The sequence below is a fragment of the Colius striatus genome, chromosome 6, assembly GCF_028858725.1.
Source record: "Colius striatus isolate bColStr4 chromosome 6, bColStr4.1.hap1, whole genome shotgun sequence".
In the NCBI taxonomy this organism is placed as follows: domain Eukaryota; kingdom Metazoa; phylum Chordata; class Aves; order Coliiformes; family Coliidae; genus Colius; species Colius striatus.
In genome coordinates this window covers 13709169-13730004 of record NC_084764.1, presented here as the reverse complement: position 1 = coordinate 13730004, position 20836 = coordinate 13709169, and the positions used below count along the sequence as shown (strand labels likewise).

General features: G+C 45.9%; 1 protein-coding gene and 2 long non-coding RNA genes across 13 annotated transcripts in view; 2 read left to right on the top strand and 1 right to left on the bottom strand.

The window, feature by feature from the left end:
* The window catches only part of MEIS2 (Meis homeobox 2), a 176299-nt gene extending 166873 nt beyond the window's left edge, over positions 1 to 9426 (bottom strand). For 2 of the 10 annotated variants that reach the window (XR_009818958.1, XM_061998662.1), the window contains exons 1-6: positions 7703 to 8565; positions 6454 to 6686; positions 4767 to 4908; positions 4126 to 4176; positions 3333 to 3383; positions 2263 to 2412 (exon numbers count right to left, since the gene is read on the bottom strand). Coding sequence is in view for 9 of the 10 variants with exons in the window: in XM_061998662.1 (XP_061854646.1) it covers positions 2263 to 2412; positions 3333 to 3383; positions 4126 to 4176; positions 4767 to 4908; positions 6454 to 6686; positions 7703 to 7714 (639 nt within the window). In the remaining variant the exon portion in view is untranslated. Of the gene's footprint in view, positions 1 to 2262; positions 2413 to 3332; positions 3384 to 4125; positions 4177 to 4766; positions 4909 to 6453; positions 6687 to 7233; positions 7367 to 7702; positions 8566 to 9001 lie in introns of those variants that run through there. The other 8 variants (XM_061998663.1, XM_061998665.1, XM_061998666.1 and 5 more) reach the window with 6 other exon arrangements.
* Positions 6796 to 8582, top strand: LOC133625656 (uncharacterized). The gene is made up of 3 exons (XR_009818961.1): positions 6796 to 6935; positions 7605 to 7677; positions 8401 to 8582. It is a non-coding gene; the product is annotated as an uncharacterized LOC133625656 (long non-coding RNA).
* LOC133625655 (uncharacterized) lies at positions 8880 to 16997 on the top strand. 2 transcript variants are annotated; one of them, XR_009818960.1, is made up of 6 exons: positions 8880 to 10540; positions 10631 to 10709; positions 11765 to 11933; positions 12018 to 12054; positions 12194 to 12327; positions 15800 to 16997. It is a non-coding gene; the product is annotated as an uncharacterized LOC133625655 (long non-coding RNA). The 2 variants fall into 2 exon arrangements; XR_009818959.1 differs by having other exon boundaries at positions 12194 to 16997.
* The last annotated feature ends 3839 nt before the right edge of the window (positions 16998 to 20836 follow it).

Below are 20836 nucleotides of genomic sequence, written 5' to 3'. Positions count from 1 at the left end.
CCTTCTTTATGAATAAAAGTAGATTTCCTCTTGCTGGAACCCTGTACAATGCAAATATAAATGTGAGCACACAGGATAGTTTGACTAAGCTACAAAACAGTGTTAAAGTTTTGTTGGAAAAACAAGTTAATATTAAAAAAAAAATCCGATAAGGAGACACATTTCCCAAAACGCATGAATAAAATGTAACTATGTGATACAGCTCTTCATTTCCCAGTTGGTGTTCTGGTTGCACAAATTATTGCTTCCCTTCAAAACAAATAGCAGGGGGCTAAAGTAAAAATGTTATAGCTCGAATCTCCAGGAAATAAAAGGCTTTAAATTATAATACCCAATGAAGTGGTAAACCCTAACGGGTGCAAGATAAATGGGTTGTCATATTTATTTGAGTTTGGTTTTTGGATCACAAAAGCATGAGGAGATTCTTCTTAGAGAAGATAATAGTTATCAAATTACCAAAATGCTAACCCCTTTTACCCCTGTTCTATCATTGTGTGTGAATTTAAATATTATAATGGCGCACTGCAAATTGGCTTGAGCATTTGCCATCTGCCAGAACCCTAAACAGGCTAGTTTATCTAATCTCTTCAATATAAACATAAGCATGCTCCATTTCTACACTTCCACTTGAAACACGCACTTGTAAAGAAACTTGTACTGGAGAAACACATACTTTTGTTGTTGTTGTTACTGTGAATTACACACAATGACCCCCTATCTTTCAGGTTGCCACTCTTTTCAATTTCTTTTCTAGTACCTTCCCAGAATACTTATGCACATGAAATTAGGGATGGAAAATGCCACAAAACAAATATTTTTTAAATAGTGTCATGCCTCATAGAGTTTATTATCTGTGAGATAAGCAGAGAAACTTTCAGGAACCTCTGTATGAGTGATTTTTTTTCTCTCAAAATAATAGATTTAAAATGTAAAACACTGTAAAAACCTTGTCCTGCAATGTTTATCGAATACAAATGAGAAAATGAAAGCAAAGGCTTGAGTCCAAAAATATTTCCTGAGCTCTGGAACTCAGGCATGTCAGAAAGAGGGCATTTAGAAGAATTTATTATTATTTTCTCTCCCAGTTCAGCTTCAGTCCAGGTCTAATGTAATTATCAAATACACATACAAGCAGCATGTTTTCAAAGGAAACAAAAGCTCCCAGAAAGCTCATTCTCACTGGGCTTGCAGCTACTCCTCTTAACACACTGGGAACTGAAGGCAAGCGCCTGTGCAGAAAGCATGGTTAACTTCACACCGGGTGTTAAATTAATATTTCAACCGCTAAAATATTAGACTGTATCATTTAGATTATGTGTTCAATTGAATCTAAAACTGTGTAAACCCCTTCTCCCCCAGGGATTCGTTCCTATAAATAACCTAGAGTTCACACCCACTCTTTTTAACCAGAGCTATTCCTTTCCTGCTCTGCCGCACCAGCTGCAACCTTTCCTTGCACATCCCGAAGCCTCTCTGCATCTACAGCTTTGGAAGGATCTCAAGAGTCACTCCAAAACCCGGAAAAACAAAGGCACTCTCCTTGCCACGCACACCAGCCTTCAGTCCTACACACATAACACTAATTCGCCAACTCCTAAAGTGTTAAAATCAACCGCTAACCTATGGTTACTCAATCATCATTCTCTCCAGCATTCTGTAATACATTGTTAATAATTGGTTCATCAAGGTTACTGTCTTTTATTATGAAGATGCTTCAGGCGTTTGGCAATAAGTCCATATTCTGACAATAAGTTGCTATAAAGCACAAGCATTGGAAACTCTAATGTGCTAACCCCCTTTTTTTAAATGCAATGTACTATTGCCAATAATTCTCATCACTTGTCATCCCCACGAGAGGGAAGGGGGGAGCAAATCATCAAACTTTCTCCCTAACTTTCTTGTCTCTGTTTCCTTATATTGCTGCATTGATTACAGAGTTGGCAGAGAAGAAGAGAAAGCACCAATGTCCACATCAAACCGACAGTTTGCTAGCTCTCCAAGCCTCCCAGACCAGGAAACTTTACAAACCGTTGCAAACCTCCTGCCTTACAGATGGAAACAGAAAGAACCTTTCCCATTTGTGCAACTTCACAAAGAGAGAGGAGGGAAAAGTGTAAAGATGAGATCTGAGCTTGCAAGAGGTTAAAGCGGTAATACTAATCATACTAAAAGACAAAAGCAGCAAGACAATGAAAATGGGGACAGGTCCTCTTAGGAGGTTAAAGTCTTTATAAATGCCATAAAGAAATCAGAAGGACTTACATGGTCAGCTAAATTTGTGGAAGATCCTGAGAGTTCTTCGTGGTCTGATTTGGAGCTGCCATCCCTTTCATCAATAACGAGGTCTATTGGCATTTTTCCTTTCAAACAACTAATATACCGATGGCAGAAGTTATCGCACAATTCATGAACCTGAAAACAGTACCAAGAATAGTAGTATCAATAATAGCAAAACACCAGATTGCAAGCTTTTGGTTGTTTTGGTTTGGGTTGGGTTTGGGGCACTTTTTTTGGAAGAGAGAACAACCCTCTGATCTACTCCACAAGTAATTCTAATTAAGGAGTGCAATAGTTGAAGGCAAGGAAACAATAGAGAAATTGTTGCAGCACATATTATTCTCTGGAGACTTGCCGCAGCAACAAGTTAGAGAGAGAGAGAGAGATAGTGGGCTCGGACTGGTGTGCGGAGGAAAATCCGATTTGATGATAACATCAGAACTGGAGCTGGACTCAGGCAGTGTCTCTGGAACATGCACAGCCCAGACCGGTACAACTAGTCACTCAGGACGGGATCGCTTTAAACCAGGGCTGAAAAAAAAAAATCGTAGTGGCCGGGGGCAGTACAACGAAGCTGCTCGCTGAGGCGGTTGTAAGAGCTGCTCCCGTCCCAGGGCACAGCCCCCTCCCCACGCAGCGCAGGGGCCCCCTGCCTCTTCCAAACATTTCGTGCTTGCTTGGGGTTAATATGCCTGCCAGGGCTGGAGAAAGGCAGGGCTGCTTTCATTTCTCTTTTTGTTAAACATGTTATTTCCGAGTAGAGAAAAAGAGTTTCTACTGAGGGAAAGGGTATGAAGGATGGAAATATTTTAATAGTATATACATGTAATGACTCGGTTGAAATTATGCTGGGAAAAAAAAAAAAAAAAAAAAAGAAAATGCCAGGGCCGGGCTGGGCATGGCCGTTGGGTATCAAATGCTCTGATGGCACAGATTATACTATTAGATCGCCTCTCCCCCGTCTCTGGCTATGTTTTACAAGTCATCCCAAACAGTCAAGGTCAGGGGGACAGAGAGGGAATGGCTTGCCCCCCACCCACCTCCGTGGCTCTTACCTTTTCTAATTCCAAAAGGTGAAATCTTAGTACTTGTATTGCTTGGATCATCTGCAAGAAAGTTTTGAGCAAGGGGTTAGGTGGTGGACAGGAGCATGGGGGCTGTGCAAAGCTGTGAGCCCGAATGGGTGAGGGGATTGTCAGGGTGCGCAGTCATTATCTGGGATTTTAGCTCACTGGTCACGCTCGAACGATTTTGATCAACTTTAACTTGATTTTTATTATATTTATTCCAGGAGCCGTTATTACTGCTGTATTACCGCGATCTTGGAGAAAAACTGTTCTCCTCACTCCCTCTCAACATCCCGGCCCTCACTGTTAAGGGTCCGCACAGAAGTCAAAACACACCTTCTCACCCCCCCACCGCCCGCAGGAGAAACGGAAGGGGGGAGAGGTGAATAGTTTGGCATCTTCTTTACAAGCGGATTTGGGCACTTTGAATATTGAAATCGTACAGATTAGCAAAAGAATTACGTTAGAAATCGCCAGCTCTCTCTCAAGCAGTTATTTCCTTCAGCTTCCTGGACTGCTTTGCAATGCATTTGAGCTCGAGAGCTTTCTTTCCCTGGATGACTTCAGAAGTGCAGCTCTTTGAAGCCCAGAGGCCAGTGCCTCTGCGGCCGCCCGGTGCTACCCTTGCCCGGACCGCTCAGCCCGATGCCCTTGCCACGGCCCCGGCAGCGGCCGCCTGCCCCTCCCCGCCGCCCGGACGGCGGAGGGCGCTTGCCGGCAGCTGGCGGTGGGGTTGGTAAAAGCGGTAAGGGAGCGAGGTAGAAGGGAGAGCAGGCCTTACCAAATTGTCCAACTCAGGGTTTGAAGAAAAAAGTGGTTTTTCAGCGCGGACCTGCAAGAAGAAAGAAAAGCGCCTTGAATCGCTGCTTCTGTCCTCAGCCCTGTAACCGAACCACTGGGGGGGGGGGGGGGGGGGGGCGGAGAGGGGCGCGACACGACACCCCTGTGACCAAACCAGACCGTACAGGTCGGATCAAAATCTGTCTGGACGGCCCTAAGTCCCCCGCTCTCTGAAGAGGAGCCTGCTCCCGCTCCTGCTAGTCCAGTGCCGAGCTGGCTGCCCTTGCTACAGGAGTCTTCTTTTGCTTATCTCCTGCCTTTCTCTCTCTTTCTCCTTCTGCCTCCAAAACTTGGCCACCGTCACTTTTCCCTTCCATTCATCCAGGAGGGCAAAGGCTGTGCCCGGCAGTGGCTGGGCTGCCAGCGGAGCAGTGTCAGGGCCAGTGGGGCCTCCAGCGCTCACCCCCGCTGCTCCCGCCTCCCACCCGGCGGCCGGAGACGGGGCACGGTGGGGGGGGGGGGGGGGGGAGGGGGGCGCGAGAGTGCGCTGCCCCCTGTGAGCACCCGTCCGTGTGGGCCGAGGAGATGCGGAGGTGGCGGGGGTGCTGGGAAGGGCCGGGGGCGGGGGGAGAGGTGCCGGACCTGTTTGGCGAAGACGGCGATGTCCTCGTTGAAAGAGTCGGAGGAGCAGACGTCCCCACCGGCCACGCCGGGCTCCCGGGGAGTGCAGGTCGCCAGCTCGCACTTCTCAAAGACCAGAGCTAAGAGGGGGAACAACGGGTGCCTACCGGGCAGTGGCACACAAGGAGAGGGGAGGGAGTGGGGGAAAGTGGGAAAGAAGAGCTCAAATCAACAAGTTTTTTTTTCTTTTTTTTTTTCTTTTTTTTTTTTTTTTAATGCACGGACAAACAGACACAGATAGACGGACACAGCCACGCTCTGCAGTCTCACAGTATCGCTTCGGACAGGGCAGGGAAGAGTAATATTTTGAAATAAAACCACTGGATTTGGTTCTGGGTTGTGGGTTTGGGTTTTTTCCCCCAACACTTTTGAAATTGCAGTGCCCGAGCCACATTCCCCGTGCAGTCCCCAAAGATGAGGACAAAAGTGACCTTTCCTCCAGACGCATAAGGCACCAAATTCGTTCACGCAGGCAGAAGCTCGGTTGGGGATCTTACACTTTTTGCCACAGCTTAAAACAACGCGAAACCTGGAAGTTCCCATCCCTGCCCTCCAGCTATGATCTAAAATGAGAAGCACGGCTAGGCGAACTGCAAACTACTTAATATGTAATTTTATTTTTCAAAGGGCCTGCTAACAAAAATGCGGTGAAGTTTCCTGGCTTAGAAAGCACACCCAAGTAAAATACCAGCTGTCCAGATAAGTGAGCTGGGGAGGGGGCGGAGGGAGGGAACACTTCTTGAAATATTTTCCCATAGTTGGTGTAGTCAGAAAAAAAATTATCTGCGTGCTAAATAGTAAGCATGCATTTGTCTCTTTTCCCCTTTGGTGCCTGATCAAGGCCCCACACTCTGTCATAGATGTTACTCTCTCGCCTTTTAGGATCATTTCGTATTTGTTCTGAAAGGCACTGAAGGGAATCGGTGTCACTCTCCCCCAGGCATTGCCCTGGCACAGACTTGAGTTTTGTGGGGTACGTTGTTCTTTTTTCCTCATGTTCTTTCTTTCCTAAACAGAAAACTCAGCTCAGTGCCCCAAATGTATTTATTCTTCTGTGTCAGGGAAGAGCTGTTTGCAAGAAGCGAATCCCTTTTATTCTTTCTATCTTCCGCGCTGTGAGTAGCTCTTTATTTCCAGTGTTAGAAGAGTGTTATCATGGTATGAACGAGAACACTAGAACAACACTTCTCCAACTAAAATCCAGAGCAACGAGAGGCACCTCTTCTGTCTGAACTCCTAACTGGGGCCTTTCCGAAACAGACAAAAAAAAACCAAAAAACCAAACCACGGGGGGGGGGGGGGGGTGGTAAAACAGACCGAAAAAAAAAAAAAAGCCAAGGCAACACTACCTCGCCCCAGCCAGGACCCGTTGCCCGGGGCTGCTGCCACCACAGCTAGGAGTCAGGCTCGCCCTGAGATGGCTCACAGAGGCAGTGCCACCGCGCTGGTGGCAGCCTCCCCGCCAGCCACCCTCCCGCCGGCCTCGCCGGGCTCTCCCCCAGCACCGCTCCGGGGCTCGGCGGGCCGCTGCCGCCGCGGCCCCGCGGGAGCCCCCGTCGCCCGCCCGCCCCGCTCTTGCCGTCGCTGCTCCGCGGGCACCGGCGCTGGGGAGCCGGGCCGTGGAGCCGGGTGGCCCAGTGGCACCTACCCGTAGATTGCATCCTTGTCCCGCTTCAGGGCATCGTTGACAGCGGAGCCCATGCTGGCCGGCATGACATTGGGGTGCGGGGCGTGGGCACCGTAGTGCTGTCCGGCGTGGAGTGGCGGCCCATGGTTGAGGTGGTGCACCGGGGGGATCGGCCGGGGGGCGTGGGGATCCCCGTACATGGACGCCGGCACCCCTACTCCGTCCATCCCTCCGTAGTGGGGCAGCTCATCGTACTGTCAAAAAACGGGCCGGAAGAGAAGAAAGAGAAAGAGGGGAAGGGCGGGGGTGTAGCGGGGGGGATAAAAAAACAAACAAACAACAATAACAAAAGTCAGAAGAGAGTAAAGCACCCGGACAGACACAAACAGAGCAAAACAAAACAAAAACAGCCACAACGGAGTGAGAAATGTGCAAAATGAAATCAACTAGGATCGGGAGCGGAGACTGGAGAGGCTGAAGGAAGAGTGGGGGTGCTGGGAGAGGTAAAGGGGGAAAGTGTGTGTGCCTGCCAGTGTGTGCGGGGGGAGATGGTCCTCTTCAGCACGGGCAGGATAAACCCTGACAAGGAAACGGGGATGAAAAGGAAAGGAAACGGAGGACAGAAACTAGAGTTACTCTGCTTTAGAAAGGATGAACAAAAAAATATTAAATATATATAAATTAATAAACAAGTAAAATCAAAAGCAACTACATAAATAAATCATCTCTGGGAAGGAGAGAGGAAAGGTAGTGTGCATCGAGGTGGGGTGGAGATAAAGGGGGAAATAATCTGAAAGTTACCAGAAACATTATTTAGTAGCAATTCCCCTTGTCCTTGTCAAAGCCAGAGAGAAAAAAAAAAAAGCAGTAGCTATATGTGTATACATATATATACGTTCGTATATACACAGACACACATATGTATTTCTTAGTCTTCCCTGGGCAGCGGTAGTAGCGGCGGTGGCAGCAGCAGCAGCAGCAGCAGCAGCAGCAAGCTTTCCTCTGTGAAACTAGTGCTACTGAGCAGGCAGGGAGCGGGGAAAACGCGCTGCTGGGGGAAAAGCTAAAGAGGAAAAAAGCGTGGAACAATTGCAGAGAGAGAGACACACAGAGACACTCACGCACACACACAAAAAAGCTAGTGAATAATTTTTGCTGCTATTTTTTAATAGTGGCCGCCATCATCAGCAGCAACAGAGAAGAGCAAATCGGACAGGCCCCTCTTAAGAGAGGATTTATATATAGGTAAGTGTTGGAGATTTAAACCTACCCTTTGCGCCATCAGTCTGCGCTCCAATAAACTCCTGGATGTGTCGTATATTTAATATCCCAGTCCAGCAAAGAAAGTGATTTAGAGTGAAGAAGAATCCTTTCTTTTTTTTTCCAACCCACTTATAGACTTCTCCTATCCTTCAATTTGGGTAAATAATAATAATAACAACAATAACAACAATAATAATATAGAAAAAACAGTCAAGAACCACGATGAGTTTCTGTCTTTTCTTCTTTTTCTCTCTCTCTTTTTCCTTTTTTCTTTCTCTACGCAAAAAAAAAAAAAAAAAAAAAATTAAAAAATTGTCAAGCCCCCAAACTGAAGGTTACGATCGGCCCGTCAGCAACCCACATGTAACCAAACTGTCGTGTCTCATGGCTTTTTGCCACTCCAGCTGTCAATCAAAGCCAGGGAATGTCAAGGTAGTGAATGAATGATGGTTGATGATGATGAAGAAGAGAGGAGGAATCTTTTTAACCCTGGTTTCTTCTTCCAGTAACTCCGCGCTCGGGTTTTGCCTTTTAGGATCGCTAGAGGGTTGGTTGGTTTTGGTTTGGTTGGGTTTTTTTTTCCTTTTTTTTTTTTTTTAAGTACTGTGAAGGGGGGTGGGGAAAGATGCGAAGAAAAATTGAATAGTTTGGAAAGCCCGGACTTCCCCCTCTCTCCTTTTTTTTTTTTTCCCCTCCTGCCGGCAGGTATTTTGTCTCCCTCTCTCCCTCGCTCTCGGAGATGAGTGAGTGTCAGTAAGTGTTGGCAGGTTGGCTGCTGGCTGCCTTATAGAAGAGGCTCAGTTTTGCAGCGCTGATCGGCGGGAGAATGAAGTGACGGAACCCGGAAGTAGTGGTGGCCATAGCCAGTCCTGCAGCGCGGCGGCGGCGGCGGCGGGGAGCGGCGGCGGCGGGGAGCGGCGGCGGCGGGGAGCGGCGGCGGGGAGCGGCGGCGGGGCGCGGGGCGCCCCGGCCGCTGAGCGCCGAGATGCGCAGCGCGCCGGCGGGGCGGCCGCGGCGCCGCGCGGGGGGAGCCGCGCAGCAGCCCCTGCCCCGAGCAAAGCAACGCGTGTAGGAAGGAGCGTGCGAGAGAGAGGGAGGGAGGGAGGGAGCGAGCGAGGGAGGGAGGGAGGGAGCGAGCGAGTAAGGGAGGGAGGGAGGGAGCGAGGGAGGGAGGAGAGGAAGGACGGGGAGAGTGCGTGTGTGCGAGGGGGGAGAGGCAGGGGAAAACTGCAGAGAGCAAGAAGAAAGTGCGATAGAAGCCCAGCCCCGGGTTGGTTTGCGTTACATTATTTTATCAACAAAATACCTTCTGATTAACGGCGGGGTTTAGCGTCCGAATTGTGCGCTGAATTATTGGTTTAAATCGCCGACTATCGCTGTTGCCGCGAACGGTGCGCGAGTCCAGGGGCACGCAGAGCTACCGTGTGCGGGAGGGCCGCGCAAAGTTGATCTGCCCCGGGAAGCGAGCCTGCTCCGGCCGAGTGCTCGCCTCTCCGCCAGCGTGCTCGGCTGCCAATGTGGTTTCTTTCCTCTGACAATTCATTGTGCTTTTATAAAAATTAATTTTCCAGGGTTTGAAGAGAACGCCTCATTCAAGCCGTGTTTGGCACCACTCTTCATTAAGTGATCGCTGCTATCAAGCAAGCTGTGGATGTCTTGGAGAGGGGGGAGGGAGGAGGTGGGAAGAGAGGGAAATCCCTTTTTAGTTTGTGATTAGGCTGCCAGGCTTTGAAAAGGGCTTAAAACAAAGTCATGCGCAGCCTTTTGTAGGATCCAGATGTTATGTAGATTTTGGGTTGCATGTTGATTTGGAGCGGACCCGGCGGTGAGCTCTGTCTTTACGTATGTGTGTTGCTGGACTTTGTGTAGATCGCCGTTGCATGCGGGGAACGTACGCTGAAGTATTAGCTCGGTAATGCCTTCTAATGGTAGTGCTAATTACAGTGGGGTTATTTAGCAAATTAAGTGAGATGATGCACCCCCCACCCTCGAGCACCAAATGAACTTTCCCAAACACACACGCACACACACGCGCGTTAATTTTGGTGTGTTCTCTCGCCCAATCGCTTTGCGGGAGCTACATCATGCCTTACCTCAGAGCAGTCAATTACCAGAGCTGCCCGGGATCATCAATCATGGGGAATGCTTGAAGTTTAGGGGAGGAGCGATGGTCAAACTATCGATTGCTGCAGTTTTGTCCTCCCCAACCCCCACCCTCGTTCACGGTCCCCTGCACATAAAATCTAAAACAGACTATCCCGTTAATAGTGGGATTTATCAATGATTTTGTACCTGGTTGTGAATGTTGCCTCATACATAGATGGCTTCTTAAAATACACGGCAGAAAAATAGGGTATGTTTAGTTAGATTTTGGTTTGCTTTGCTTTGCTTTTCTTGACGATTATGATGATTTTAAGATTTTTTGTAATTAAAAAAAAACTTTAAGAAAATTACTCAAGGGGTAGTCCTAGATACTTGGCCCGATTTTAATAGGCGTAGGGAATGAGCTCCAGAGGTCAATAAACCCCTCCAAAATGATGAATGATTGAGTACCTGTGATGATGATAGTGATTACTGGAGCAATTAAACAGTTTGATTAAATGAGCCATCATAACAATGATGTCTACGGGAAATCAGCCCTCACATATAAAGAAAGATAGTGTGAAGGGCTGACAAATGCCAGTGGGCATTCCTGCGTGTTCCGGCAGTGCGGAGCCCTGCAGAGCAGGGGTCTATTTACAAATAGGGGGGCAATATGGAGAAAAAAAACTCCCTCTCCTACTTTTAGCCAGAGTTGCACCCTGCTTAAAACCTGCCAGAAGCCGGAGAGCAGACCCGATTTGAGGTTTGTGGGGTTTTTTTTGTGGGTTTTTTTGTGTGGTTGGTTGGTTTTTTTCTTTTCCTTTTTTTTTTTTTTTTTTTTTTTTTCCCCTAGAGGATCTCCTCCAAGATTAAAGCTAGTCCTAAGAGCAACAGAATTGCTGTGACTGACTTTCACGGGACAGTAAAGAGAGGTGAGTAAAAAAGCCCTTAGTATGTAGATCTCTTTCAAGCAGTGGTTAAGTCGATTCATTTAGCAGGGAAAAAGCCGGTCTTCTTGTGCAGTATTTTATACTCTGTTGTATAAATCGGTAACGTAATTCAAGATATTCATGGTAATGAATGCTTGGCTAATCCTTTGGGTGCTCGGAGACCTACAGAGCAGTAGGTTATGCAAATCCTTTCCTACTTTTACAGCTGTAGTTTTCTAACAGATATTCTTTAAGAGATCTAGTCACTGGAAAATTCTATTTGGGGTTGCTCTGCTCCCCCCACCCTTCGCCCTTCTTCCAAGATACCACATTTCTAAATTTGCACGGAATCATTAGACTGTGATATAGCCATCCATTCAGCTTAGAGGACGTGGTTTAAAAATTTGTAGCGTCTGAACTTGTTTTTTAACCGAGGCAGTGCAAACCCGGAGGCTTGCCTCTTGAGATACACAGTGTGTCTCATTTCAAATAGTTTCAGTATCACCAAAGAAGAGGTCTTTACTTGTAATGTGGACATGCAAAAGTAATCTAACTCCACTGAAAGCTCCATGTAGAGACCTCAAGCCGTGGGAGAAGTTAATCAGTTTTCTTCTCAAAAAGAAATTTTTAGATGACTTGGCTCCTACAGAAGAAGGAACTTTATTCCTTAGGATATAATTTTAGATACTTTGTTCCTTATAATTATGTTTTTCACTGAAGTGCCTGTACATCAAGAAATTGTTAGAGAGAAATCTAAAAATCAAAGCTGCAAAAAGCAGCCAAAAATTTTTGCAGGAGTGCTGCTCCTTTCACTTGTTCCTTTTTTTTCTCCTTCCTTTTCTTTTCTCTCTCTTTTTTTTTTTTTCCCTTTCCTCCCCCCCCCCCCCCAAAAACTAATTAACCCCCTGCATTGGCTCGTCCTGCTGTGCATGTGTGTAATCTGGGACAGGGACCAACTTTAAAAAATTATTTTAACTTGATAGAAAGTGGGATTTCATATCTTAAATGAAGGGTTTTCAGGTTCCTCCTATGTCTTTTTTTTTCTTCCCCATTAAAAGAGTTGAAGCCTTTTTCCTCTTCGCCATTCCAGTGGATTAAAGCACACAGAGAACATGGTTTATAAAGCACTACAGTTTAGCCATTAAAAAGAAATCACAATTTAGCGCCCTTAAGTGAAAGTACTCCGCTATTAACAAAGATGCTGTGAGGAACTCGGAGGAAAATAGGGTACGTTCATGTAGGGGGTGGGGGATTCCACATTCTTAGGTCATTTTTTGTTTACCTTTTTTTTTTTTTTTTTTTTTTTCCCAGCCCGGTGACATGTGTCTTTTAAAACACAGTAATTCAGGTAAATTAATTTGGCTAATTTTAATTTCTCGTGCATCACTTTCACAGCAAAGACTGTTTCCAGGAAAAGTGTGAGAGACGAGGTGGAAGAATGTGAGTGTGCCTGGGCTTTTTTTTCTTTTTTTCTTTTTCCTTTCTAGATCTCCTCAAAAGTCCAAAGAGAAATGATGTGCCCGATATGGAAGTGCATCTCAGTCAACAGCCAGCTCCTTTTGCCGAGGCTGGAAATGGTTTTAACAGGCAGTAAAATTTCATCTTGTGGTGTCAAATTGAGGTCAGTGTGGGGTTAGTGCTCTCAGTGTCCGAGCAGGAGCTGTCCAGCTGCGTGGGGATTCATTAGGGGCAAAAGATCTGTTTCAAGAAAAACAATACAAAGACAATCAGAGGGCTAAAGATCTTCTTCAAATCGCATTTTACAAGTGCACCAGAACAACTATGGACGCTGAAACCTATTCTCTTCAAACTCTCAAATTGACTTTTTAGCCCTTGGAAGGGAGTGAGAGAGAAAATCCTCTAAAACTTAAGAAGAGTCTGTTTTCAATCAGCCTTTCCAAAATGTGGCATCTTAGTCCTTTGCTGGCTTTGAGACATGCCTCGCTTGCTCTCTCCCTCTCTCTCTCTTCCCCCCCCTCCACCCAGCCTTGCACAAGCTGACGGCACAACAGGTAATATTTCAGGTTTCAAGAATATATCCCACTGGGGATCTTAAACCACTAATTTCTGTGTGCGTGTGCACCCAGTGCAAGATTAAATGTGAATACAAGGTTTTTCTGGGTAAACAAGCCATGCTTGCGTGAAATCCTATTGGACCCCTTCTGAAATTTTCTAAACTCCTTGTAGGCGATGCTCCGTTCTGATGGGTAATTTAAGCTAGATTTACTTTACTGTTCCTAGCATTTGTGGAAAGCACCTATTGCTAATCTGGTTTATTAAATTCGCGTGGTTTAAATCCTCTTAGCGTCCCTACATCTGTTAGAACAATTGACGCCTTGCTACAGGGACAAATAACTCCAACCTTAATCTTGTTTGTAACTTTATTCAATGTTTATTTGTTTGTGGGCTGAGTTCAAGTATTTTTCAGCGATGCCATTGTGTTCAGAAACACATAAGCTGCATTTGCAGGCAAGACTCCCCACGGACGGGCTAAGGACATCACAGAACAGCTTGAAAAATTTTGCGTGTTTGAACTGGCACTTTATCTCGAACTATCATTCTAGGGAATGTGTCATATTTAATGAAGAATGCATTCTATCCGTTAAAATGTTGCTCGGGGACTACATCACCATGACCCCATAGTAAAATCCATGGGGGTTTTTCTTTTTGTTTTGCTCTCAAGGCGAAGTGTGGGGTCTAGCACCTTTTCATTTTTATAATCAGGCTTATGCCACAGTTCAGAATCTTACCCCCAAATTCGCTCTTTACCATACTTCCCATTGCCTTTACCGTTGGTTCTTACAACTTGAGACAACTTGAGTAACTTTTTATTCGTCTCAGCTCACTTTGATTCGCCTCCGACTTCTCGCAGCTGCAGGACTTTAGAGGTCCCATCTTGGGTGCCCCTGTGAAATCATGCACGTTTCAGCTTCTGCAGATCACTGAGTTCATTTAGCTCCTCACCCTGACCCCCCCCCCCACTTCGCTTTTTTTCGAAAACATCTTTCCAGTCTAGAAAGTCAATGGTAGCCAATCACGGTGAACTTTTCTTGACCTCGACTACGGTATGAACTGAGATCTTTGGGAGCTGGATTAGGAGGAGGTTCATTTACTTACCTGTTAACATCCCTCTTTCTTACCCGCCTCCCCCACCCCTCCCTTTTCTTTTGAAGAAATAGCCGCCCTCCGGGCAGCGAGAGCGGAGCAGGTCCGTCTCCCCGCCGAGCCTCTTTGTCCCCCGCCCCGGGCGCGGGGACTGTGCCCTCCGCCCCCGCCGCCGCTCCGGCCGCCGGGCGGCGCGGTCCGCGGCGCTCTAGCGCTACCTGGCGGGGCTCCATCTCCTTCCCACCGCTTGACACACGCGGGGCTCCCCTGCGGGGCGCGGAGCGGAGCGGAGAAGCCCCGTCCCGGCTTCGCGTCTCCGACTCCCATGGAGCTTCGGGAGGTTTTGGTCTTGACTGTGTCCCACGTCCCCTCCGTATGCCCGACCAGGCGAACCGTAGGGCGAGGGCACGGCTCGGTGGGCAGGAACACAACTGGGACCCCCCTCCCTCCGCGTTCGGCCCGGTCGGTTCATGTGGATACGTGTGAAGCGCTAGGGTCAGACGAGTTTTTTATTTTTAATAAAACCTCCTTAGTCTGGGAGGTTTGTACAAGCTAAGACCACAGGCAGCCAACGCGCGTGTTTCCATCAGAAACCAGAAAAATACCTGCCGTGGCTTCCCGTTACCGCCGCGCGGGCTGCCTCCGCCAGCGCAGTTACACACCGAGTTTGCATTTGTTCGAAGAAGCCCGAAGCACTAGCAAAATCCATCTTTCCAGCGTGACATCGTAACAGAAGGGACAGTTAGGGCAAACTAAATCGCTTTGGTGCAATATAAGAGCATCCGAGAAGGCTCCAAACTCTTCTCGGAGCTCTGTCTTCTCTCTCGCACCAAATACTCACTTTTGTTCCCCCACTGCCTATAACGCTCCAGAAGAGAAGCGCTCTCGTTTTCACACCGGAGTTCTCGGTCCGGGGAGAACAACAAACATCTTCCTACCGGTTTTGAAAAGATACGGAGCCTCTCACAACACACGGAAGATCACTCGAAGCTCCAGTCTCCTTTTTTTTGTTGTTTTTTGTTGTTTTGTGGGGTGGGTTTTTTTGTTGTTGTTGTTGTTCCCAAGAGCTTCTCGGCCCATTGTTTGAAGTGGGATTCAGCGCGCAGCCCAAAGAGAAAAGAAAAAAAAATTCTTAGGACCCTAGTTTCGAGGTGTACAGAGAAGAGTAGACGAATTATTACACCGTGTTTCCTAGAAGTGCGTGATGAGACCCGGCGGGGTGTTTCCAAAAGAGAAGCTTTTTATTTTTTTCCTTCCCCCTAAAAGATTGTGGTTGCCTTTGTACGTCTTTCTTTTGAACCCACAAAGATAATGGAATATACATATATGTATTTGCTCTCCATACAATAAATGCCAGGGCCCGTACAATGCAATATGAGGCTGGTTAGTCCTCATAATGCTTAGTTTTGCTGTAATTAATTGAAAACAGTTATTAGGTCGTCATTGGCGATAGCGTAAATAATTGCAGCAGATTTTTACTTAAAATTGACCGGTCACTGAGTGATAGATCGATTCGAGGTATAAAAATGATGTATCAAAACATCAATGTCGATTATTTGAAATATTGTAGTCAAATCTCTTTATTGCTTCATCGGTTAAGTGTCTGAAAGTGCTGTGTTCCAACATATATTTATGTTGTCAATACTGTCAAAACTGTCAGTTTTATTACAGTGGATTTGTAATACATTTCGGATTTGCTCATTTACATAAAATGTCCACCCTAGATACCCCTCCTTTTCCCCATCTCTGGAAATCTATGTCAGTTTAGTGAAAGGATTCAGGACTCATAGCTGGGAAAAAAAAAAAAAAAGAAAAAAAAAAAAGACCAAAAAAGGGATATCGCTCCATTAAGTCCAATTTAAACGTCCCTTTGGAAAGCTTGGGCTATTTCTAACTTAGCATAACAGGGAATTTCCCCCCCCCCCCCTTTATTTCTTCATTAGAATTTAAACATTTTTCTACTCTCACACCTAATTTAAACCCTGCAGAACTGAGAGGCTGAGCCAGCGACGAGCCCAAGCCCACCTGTGAATGCCTACACGCTCCCTACAAGAGCTACAACCCCCGACCCTCGCAGACGTGCGGGGGTTGGGTCCTGCTAGAAACAAGGAGACAAAAGGGGCAATAAATGTGTGTGATCCTTTCGTAACGATTTGGAGCCCAAAACTCAAATTGGAATAAATATTGGGCATTTGATGCCCCCTCACTCCCATTTTATCAGTGTCTGACGTGCTCTGTTTATTTGCTTTAATTGTAAGCACTGTTTTTTTATAAGCATGGTGTCAGACACCTCTCTCTAATTGTCTCCGAGAGCCGAGCTGAGGAATGGAAAAACTCAAGAATAAATAAATCCATTTACACACTAAACTCCCTTCGATTTAGCAAAGCAGGAAAATTAGTCAAATAACTTTATTCCCCACCCGTTTCTTGAAGATAGGTTGTTTTAAAGGCATTGGTAAGGACCTGAGCTGCACGGGGCTGGGGGGAGGTTCTGCTATTTTGGGGGGTTTTTTGTTTGGTTTTTTTTTTTTTTCCTCCCAAGGATATATATGTTTAAAGAGAGGCCGAAGATATTTCTGAGTTCACAGGGAAGAAGGAAAGGTTGGTTTGGGGAATGGCAGCGCGACTGGCAGGTATTTTAATGACCATCCGTTCCTTTGAACACTTTCAATTTCTCTGCTTCTTTTCGTGTGGAATATCTTCCCCAGACCAAGTATGATTTCTGTTGTAATTCTTGTGTGTGTTTGTGATCACTGCTGAGGTAAATTGAGAAGTAAGCTGCGCGAAAGTAGGAAATCGCCCCTGGGGTGCTTTGTTTACTTTGGTTTGTAAAATCCTGCTAGGAGATGGTTTCCTCAGTGTGTGGCAAGTGTTTCTTCGAGAAATTCATCAGCCCTTCTACAATTACTTCGAGCGTCGAGGGAAGAGAGCTGCCATCACTTTCTCACATCCCAAGGTGTTGCACGGAGGAGAGAAGAAAGGGCTGGAGCATTTAATTATGATGGGTGATGGGGTGGGGGAAACGGAGGCATCAGAAAGCCTTCCCAAGCCTGTACCTGGAAAAGAAAAATCTATGCGGGTATGTTTGGGAGACATGTGCCATTCAGAGATGAGGAAAGTACCCCATCTTGTGCAGTAATTAGTCTGAACAATAAACATAATTGGAATAAAATCAGTTGGAAATTCCTGCGTTTTTAATTGCATTTCATTTTGTGGTAAGCCGTAAAATTATGAATGCCTCTCAATTAAACACTATCCACTTGTAAAGCATTTAACAACAATTATTCCTTAATCAGTTGGAATGTTAGCCACAAATGATGCTGTTAAACATCAAAGGGACGCCTTAGATATTACCTTTCAGTCATAAGTAAGAGGATTAATTTCTGTAATTAGAGGGGATAAATATGTGCATAAATACATCTAATTTTTTTACTCGTTCTCATCCTGTCTGGGAGAGCGTGGATCTTTGACACTGCCTGCACTTCCCGCTCTCCCCCGGCTTGGAGGCGGCGGGGTGCGAACATCCCTCCAGGGCTCCGGGGGGACCTGATCCTGCGTGCCGCTCTGCGGGGGTCCGTCACCGCACGGGGGACTCGGGACCGAGCCTGTCATGGGCACAAGGCTTCGGAGGGAGCTTTCCTTGGCATTTACTTATTTATTTATTTATTTTTCCCCCAGCACCTTGGGTCTACCTGGCGTTTCAATTCCCTCAGGGACAATTTGCCGCCCCCAAACAAAGCTCAAGATTTTAGTTGAATACCGCAAATAAAATTAGTATGACCTTGATTACACCCTGTATGAATATCTCATTTACTTAATGACTTTATGTCACGTACACAGAGGGTCAATTTCCTTTTAACCTTTCTCATTGCTGCAGTAAGCATTCTTTTATAATCAATGGCTGTTTGAATAATCAATTCACATTTTATGATCCCTGACAAACTCAATATACGTGTGCCTTGTTTCAGCAAAGCAGTCGGCCCTTTCTGCTTGGCGTTTTCAGGTCCGAAGAGTCTGCGGAGGGCGCTTTCCCGGCTCCCCGGGTAGCCGCGCAGGCCAGCCACTGCCGAGCTCCGCGGGAGCTGTGGAACGGGGCTTCGCTCCCCTCTGCCCCGCTCCGCCGCCTTGGCCGCCTCCGCGCAGGGCCCTGCCGGGCAGACGGGCCTCCATGGGAGGACGCGTCAGGCACCAAGGCGCGGGTTTGGGCAGTCGGGCTGCCCGGCGACCCCCACATCTTTCTCGTTGAACATACAATTGCACGTGTTTTTTCACTCGGTCAACCCAACACAAGCCATTTTGCTGCTATATTCCTCGCGTCGCATCCTGTCCCGCCCGGTCTCCTTCCGAGGAGAGAGAACAGCAAAAGCCAGCCGCCCTGGACTGTCCCCCTGCCTGCATTCGCCGGGACGAAGCTGTTCAGACGTCCGACCTCCGTAAGCACTTCGAAGGGAAGCCTAGTGTCCTCGGTTACGTCGGCACAGGGGAAATCTTGAATCAATCTTTATATTAGACTAACAGTGCCGCCGATGTCCACGAATGTCTCGTTGCCATCTTTATCGCCTCTCCCAGCCGCCTGCAAAACAGGGAATCGGGAAACTGGTCCCAAGAAGCGCAGCCCCCAAGCACAGCTCGAGTGCAGAAGTGTGCGCGGGATGGGGAACGGGATAGGGGGGTGAGTAGGGCAAGCTGAACTTTGCAAATGTTTTTTTCTGCAAGTAGCTCACATTTGCTGTGATCTATGGTGTGAGTCAGGAACCGAGACTTAGTGCAACCCTGTTCCCTCCGCTGGATAATTAATGCTGATTCATAGCGGTTTCTATGTTTCGGTTTTGTGTGCAGAGTCCTTGGTTCTTTGGTATGTTGTTATTCCCTGAAAGGTAATTGCACTTGATATTCTCTCGGGGAAGGCTCATTAGCCAAGGGCAGGGTGGTGTTGCCAATTTCAGACTCAACAATTCAATGCAAACATTTGCCCCAGAGGTTTAGTACAGTGCTCACAGCTTACGACGTAGCCCTTGAATACAGCCTTTCCCCTAAGAAACCTTACATCTAAAAAGAAATACGTACGTATATATTTTTTACCCAAGCAGGAAACATTTTAGTTTAAGCAGTTTTAGTTTAACCCCTCCCTGTAAGCCGTCAAGGCTTGAACAAGAAGATTAGATGTGTTGCCTTGGACTGCAGGACTTTGCCCTCCCTATTATCAGAAGATAATTGGGACACAATCATGGATGAAACAATAGAAAAGGCAGAACATCTCCCAGTCCTCCATAGGCACTCTACACTCTGTTAACATTTACAAAATGTATGTTGAAACCACTTTTTGCACTGGCCATCATTACAGACCTACACTTGACTTCTTTCTCACACATGCTGGCTGTCATCTCTTTGGCTCCTTTCATCTTTCCCGCTAAATTAATTACCTCACTAATGCAAGGCTATGAAACTCAGGTATAAGGTAAGTTAGGGAACATATATTACTTAATACATACTATTTTATGAAAGTGAAACCTCCATGGTAATTTACACTTTATTTTTTCCATCTATCGTTCATCATTCAAAAAATATTATTCTTCTTTGAATCTTGGCAGGTTGAGCAGCAACGATTCGTAGTAACATTGCAGAGAATGGGAAGATCCAGTTCTTACAGGAGGAAACTGTCCCCACAAGACTGAAGAAAATGGAGCAGAGGGACAATGTGTAGGCTTAAGAAGTTCTTAGACATCACCAGATTTTCCATGTTAAATAATCTAGGCATCTGTATTCATGGTGAATTAGATGGTGTATTCTCCCTGGTAATGTTGCTAAAGGGCAGAGATTGCTCCTAACAACAAACCCTATGTTTAAAGTGTACATCTCATAATTTACTGTGTTTACATACTTCCACTCACTATGTTTTTCCCTTTACCACCAAAAAACTCAGAGCAAGACTCATCTGTGGTGTATCACCACTGACTTTAGTACATTAAAAAGGAAATTGCCCTACAATATGTGACTATATAACAAAAGTAGAACTTAGAGTCTAGACACTGGGATGTTGATGGTTTTAATCCTTACTCTCAGAAGGACTGTCAGACAATCTATAGGTCTCACCTATTAGAGGGATCAAAAGTTCATAGAAAAGCATCTCAATGCTGTAAGTCTTTGTCAACAGTGTTTTCTATGCTGATAGTCTTTAGTTATTGTCAAACTCAAACCTGTCCCCCAAACTCCCATTGACTGAAGGAGAATGTGAATGAAGGATCCAGGGCAGGATGTTGCAAGGTAGTTTTGCAGGGTGCTAGGTCTGCTTGTGCAAAGTACTCAGCTTTCCATATCCTACTGATAGTAAAGGGGGACATCCACCACCATTGCAGTAAGCCCTTAGTACAAGGAAACACTAGTTCTTCATGCATTGGTGATTTCACAGCCATGATTTTGTTTCACACTTAAAGTATCTCTCATGTCATGGTGGTACATTCTACTCTTTCAAAAGTATTGTTTAAAATAAACAGGCTCTTCAATGATGAAACATGAGCAAGTTAATGTACCCCCAAATCTAATTTTTAAAGTATATGCTAAATTTAAAACTTATCTAATGCATTTATAAACAATCACTAATAGTTCTATTGATCAGCAACATAAATAGCTGTAGCACAAGCTTTTCTTTGATGTAGATAAACATAAACAACATTGAAAAAAATAACACAGAAGTGAATGTCCTGTACTCTTACCTTGAGGCTATATTATGATCACAATAAGACATATCTAGGCATGTGTCATCCTGGATAATACTATTTCTTGGGTGTTTGAGGGCACACAATTTTTTTACCTTGGACTTCACAACAGCTGAGACATGCCATTTAAAAGCATGATCCTGGCACTACTGAGAAAAATCTCTACTAAGCTGTATATAATTATTAACCTGTATATGAGATTCAAAAAAAATCTTTATGTTAAATAGTCAGATAATTTTTTTTCTGTTATTTGTATGCAAAGCTAAAAAGCAAACATGAAACATTCTCTTTTATGGAAGAGATGATAAA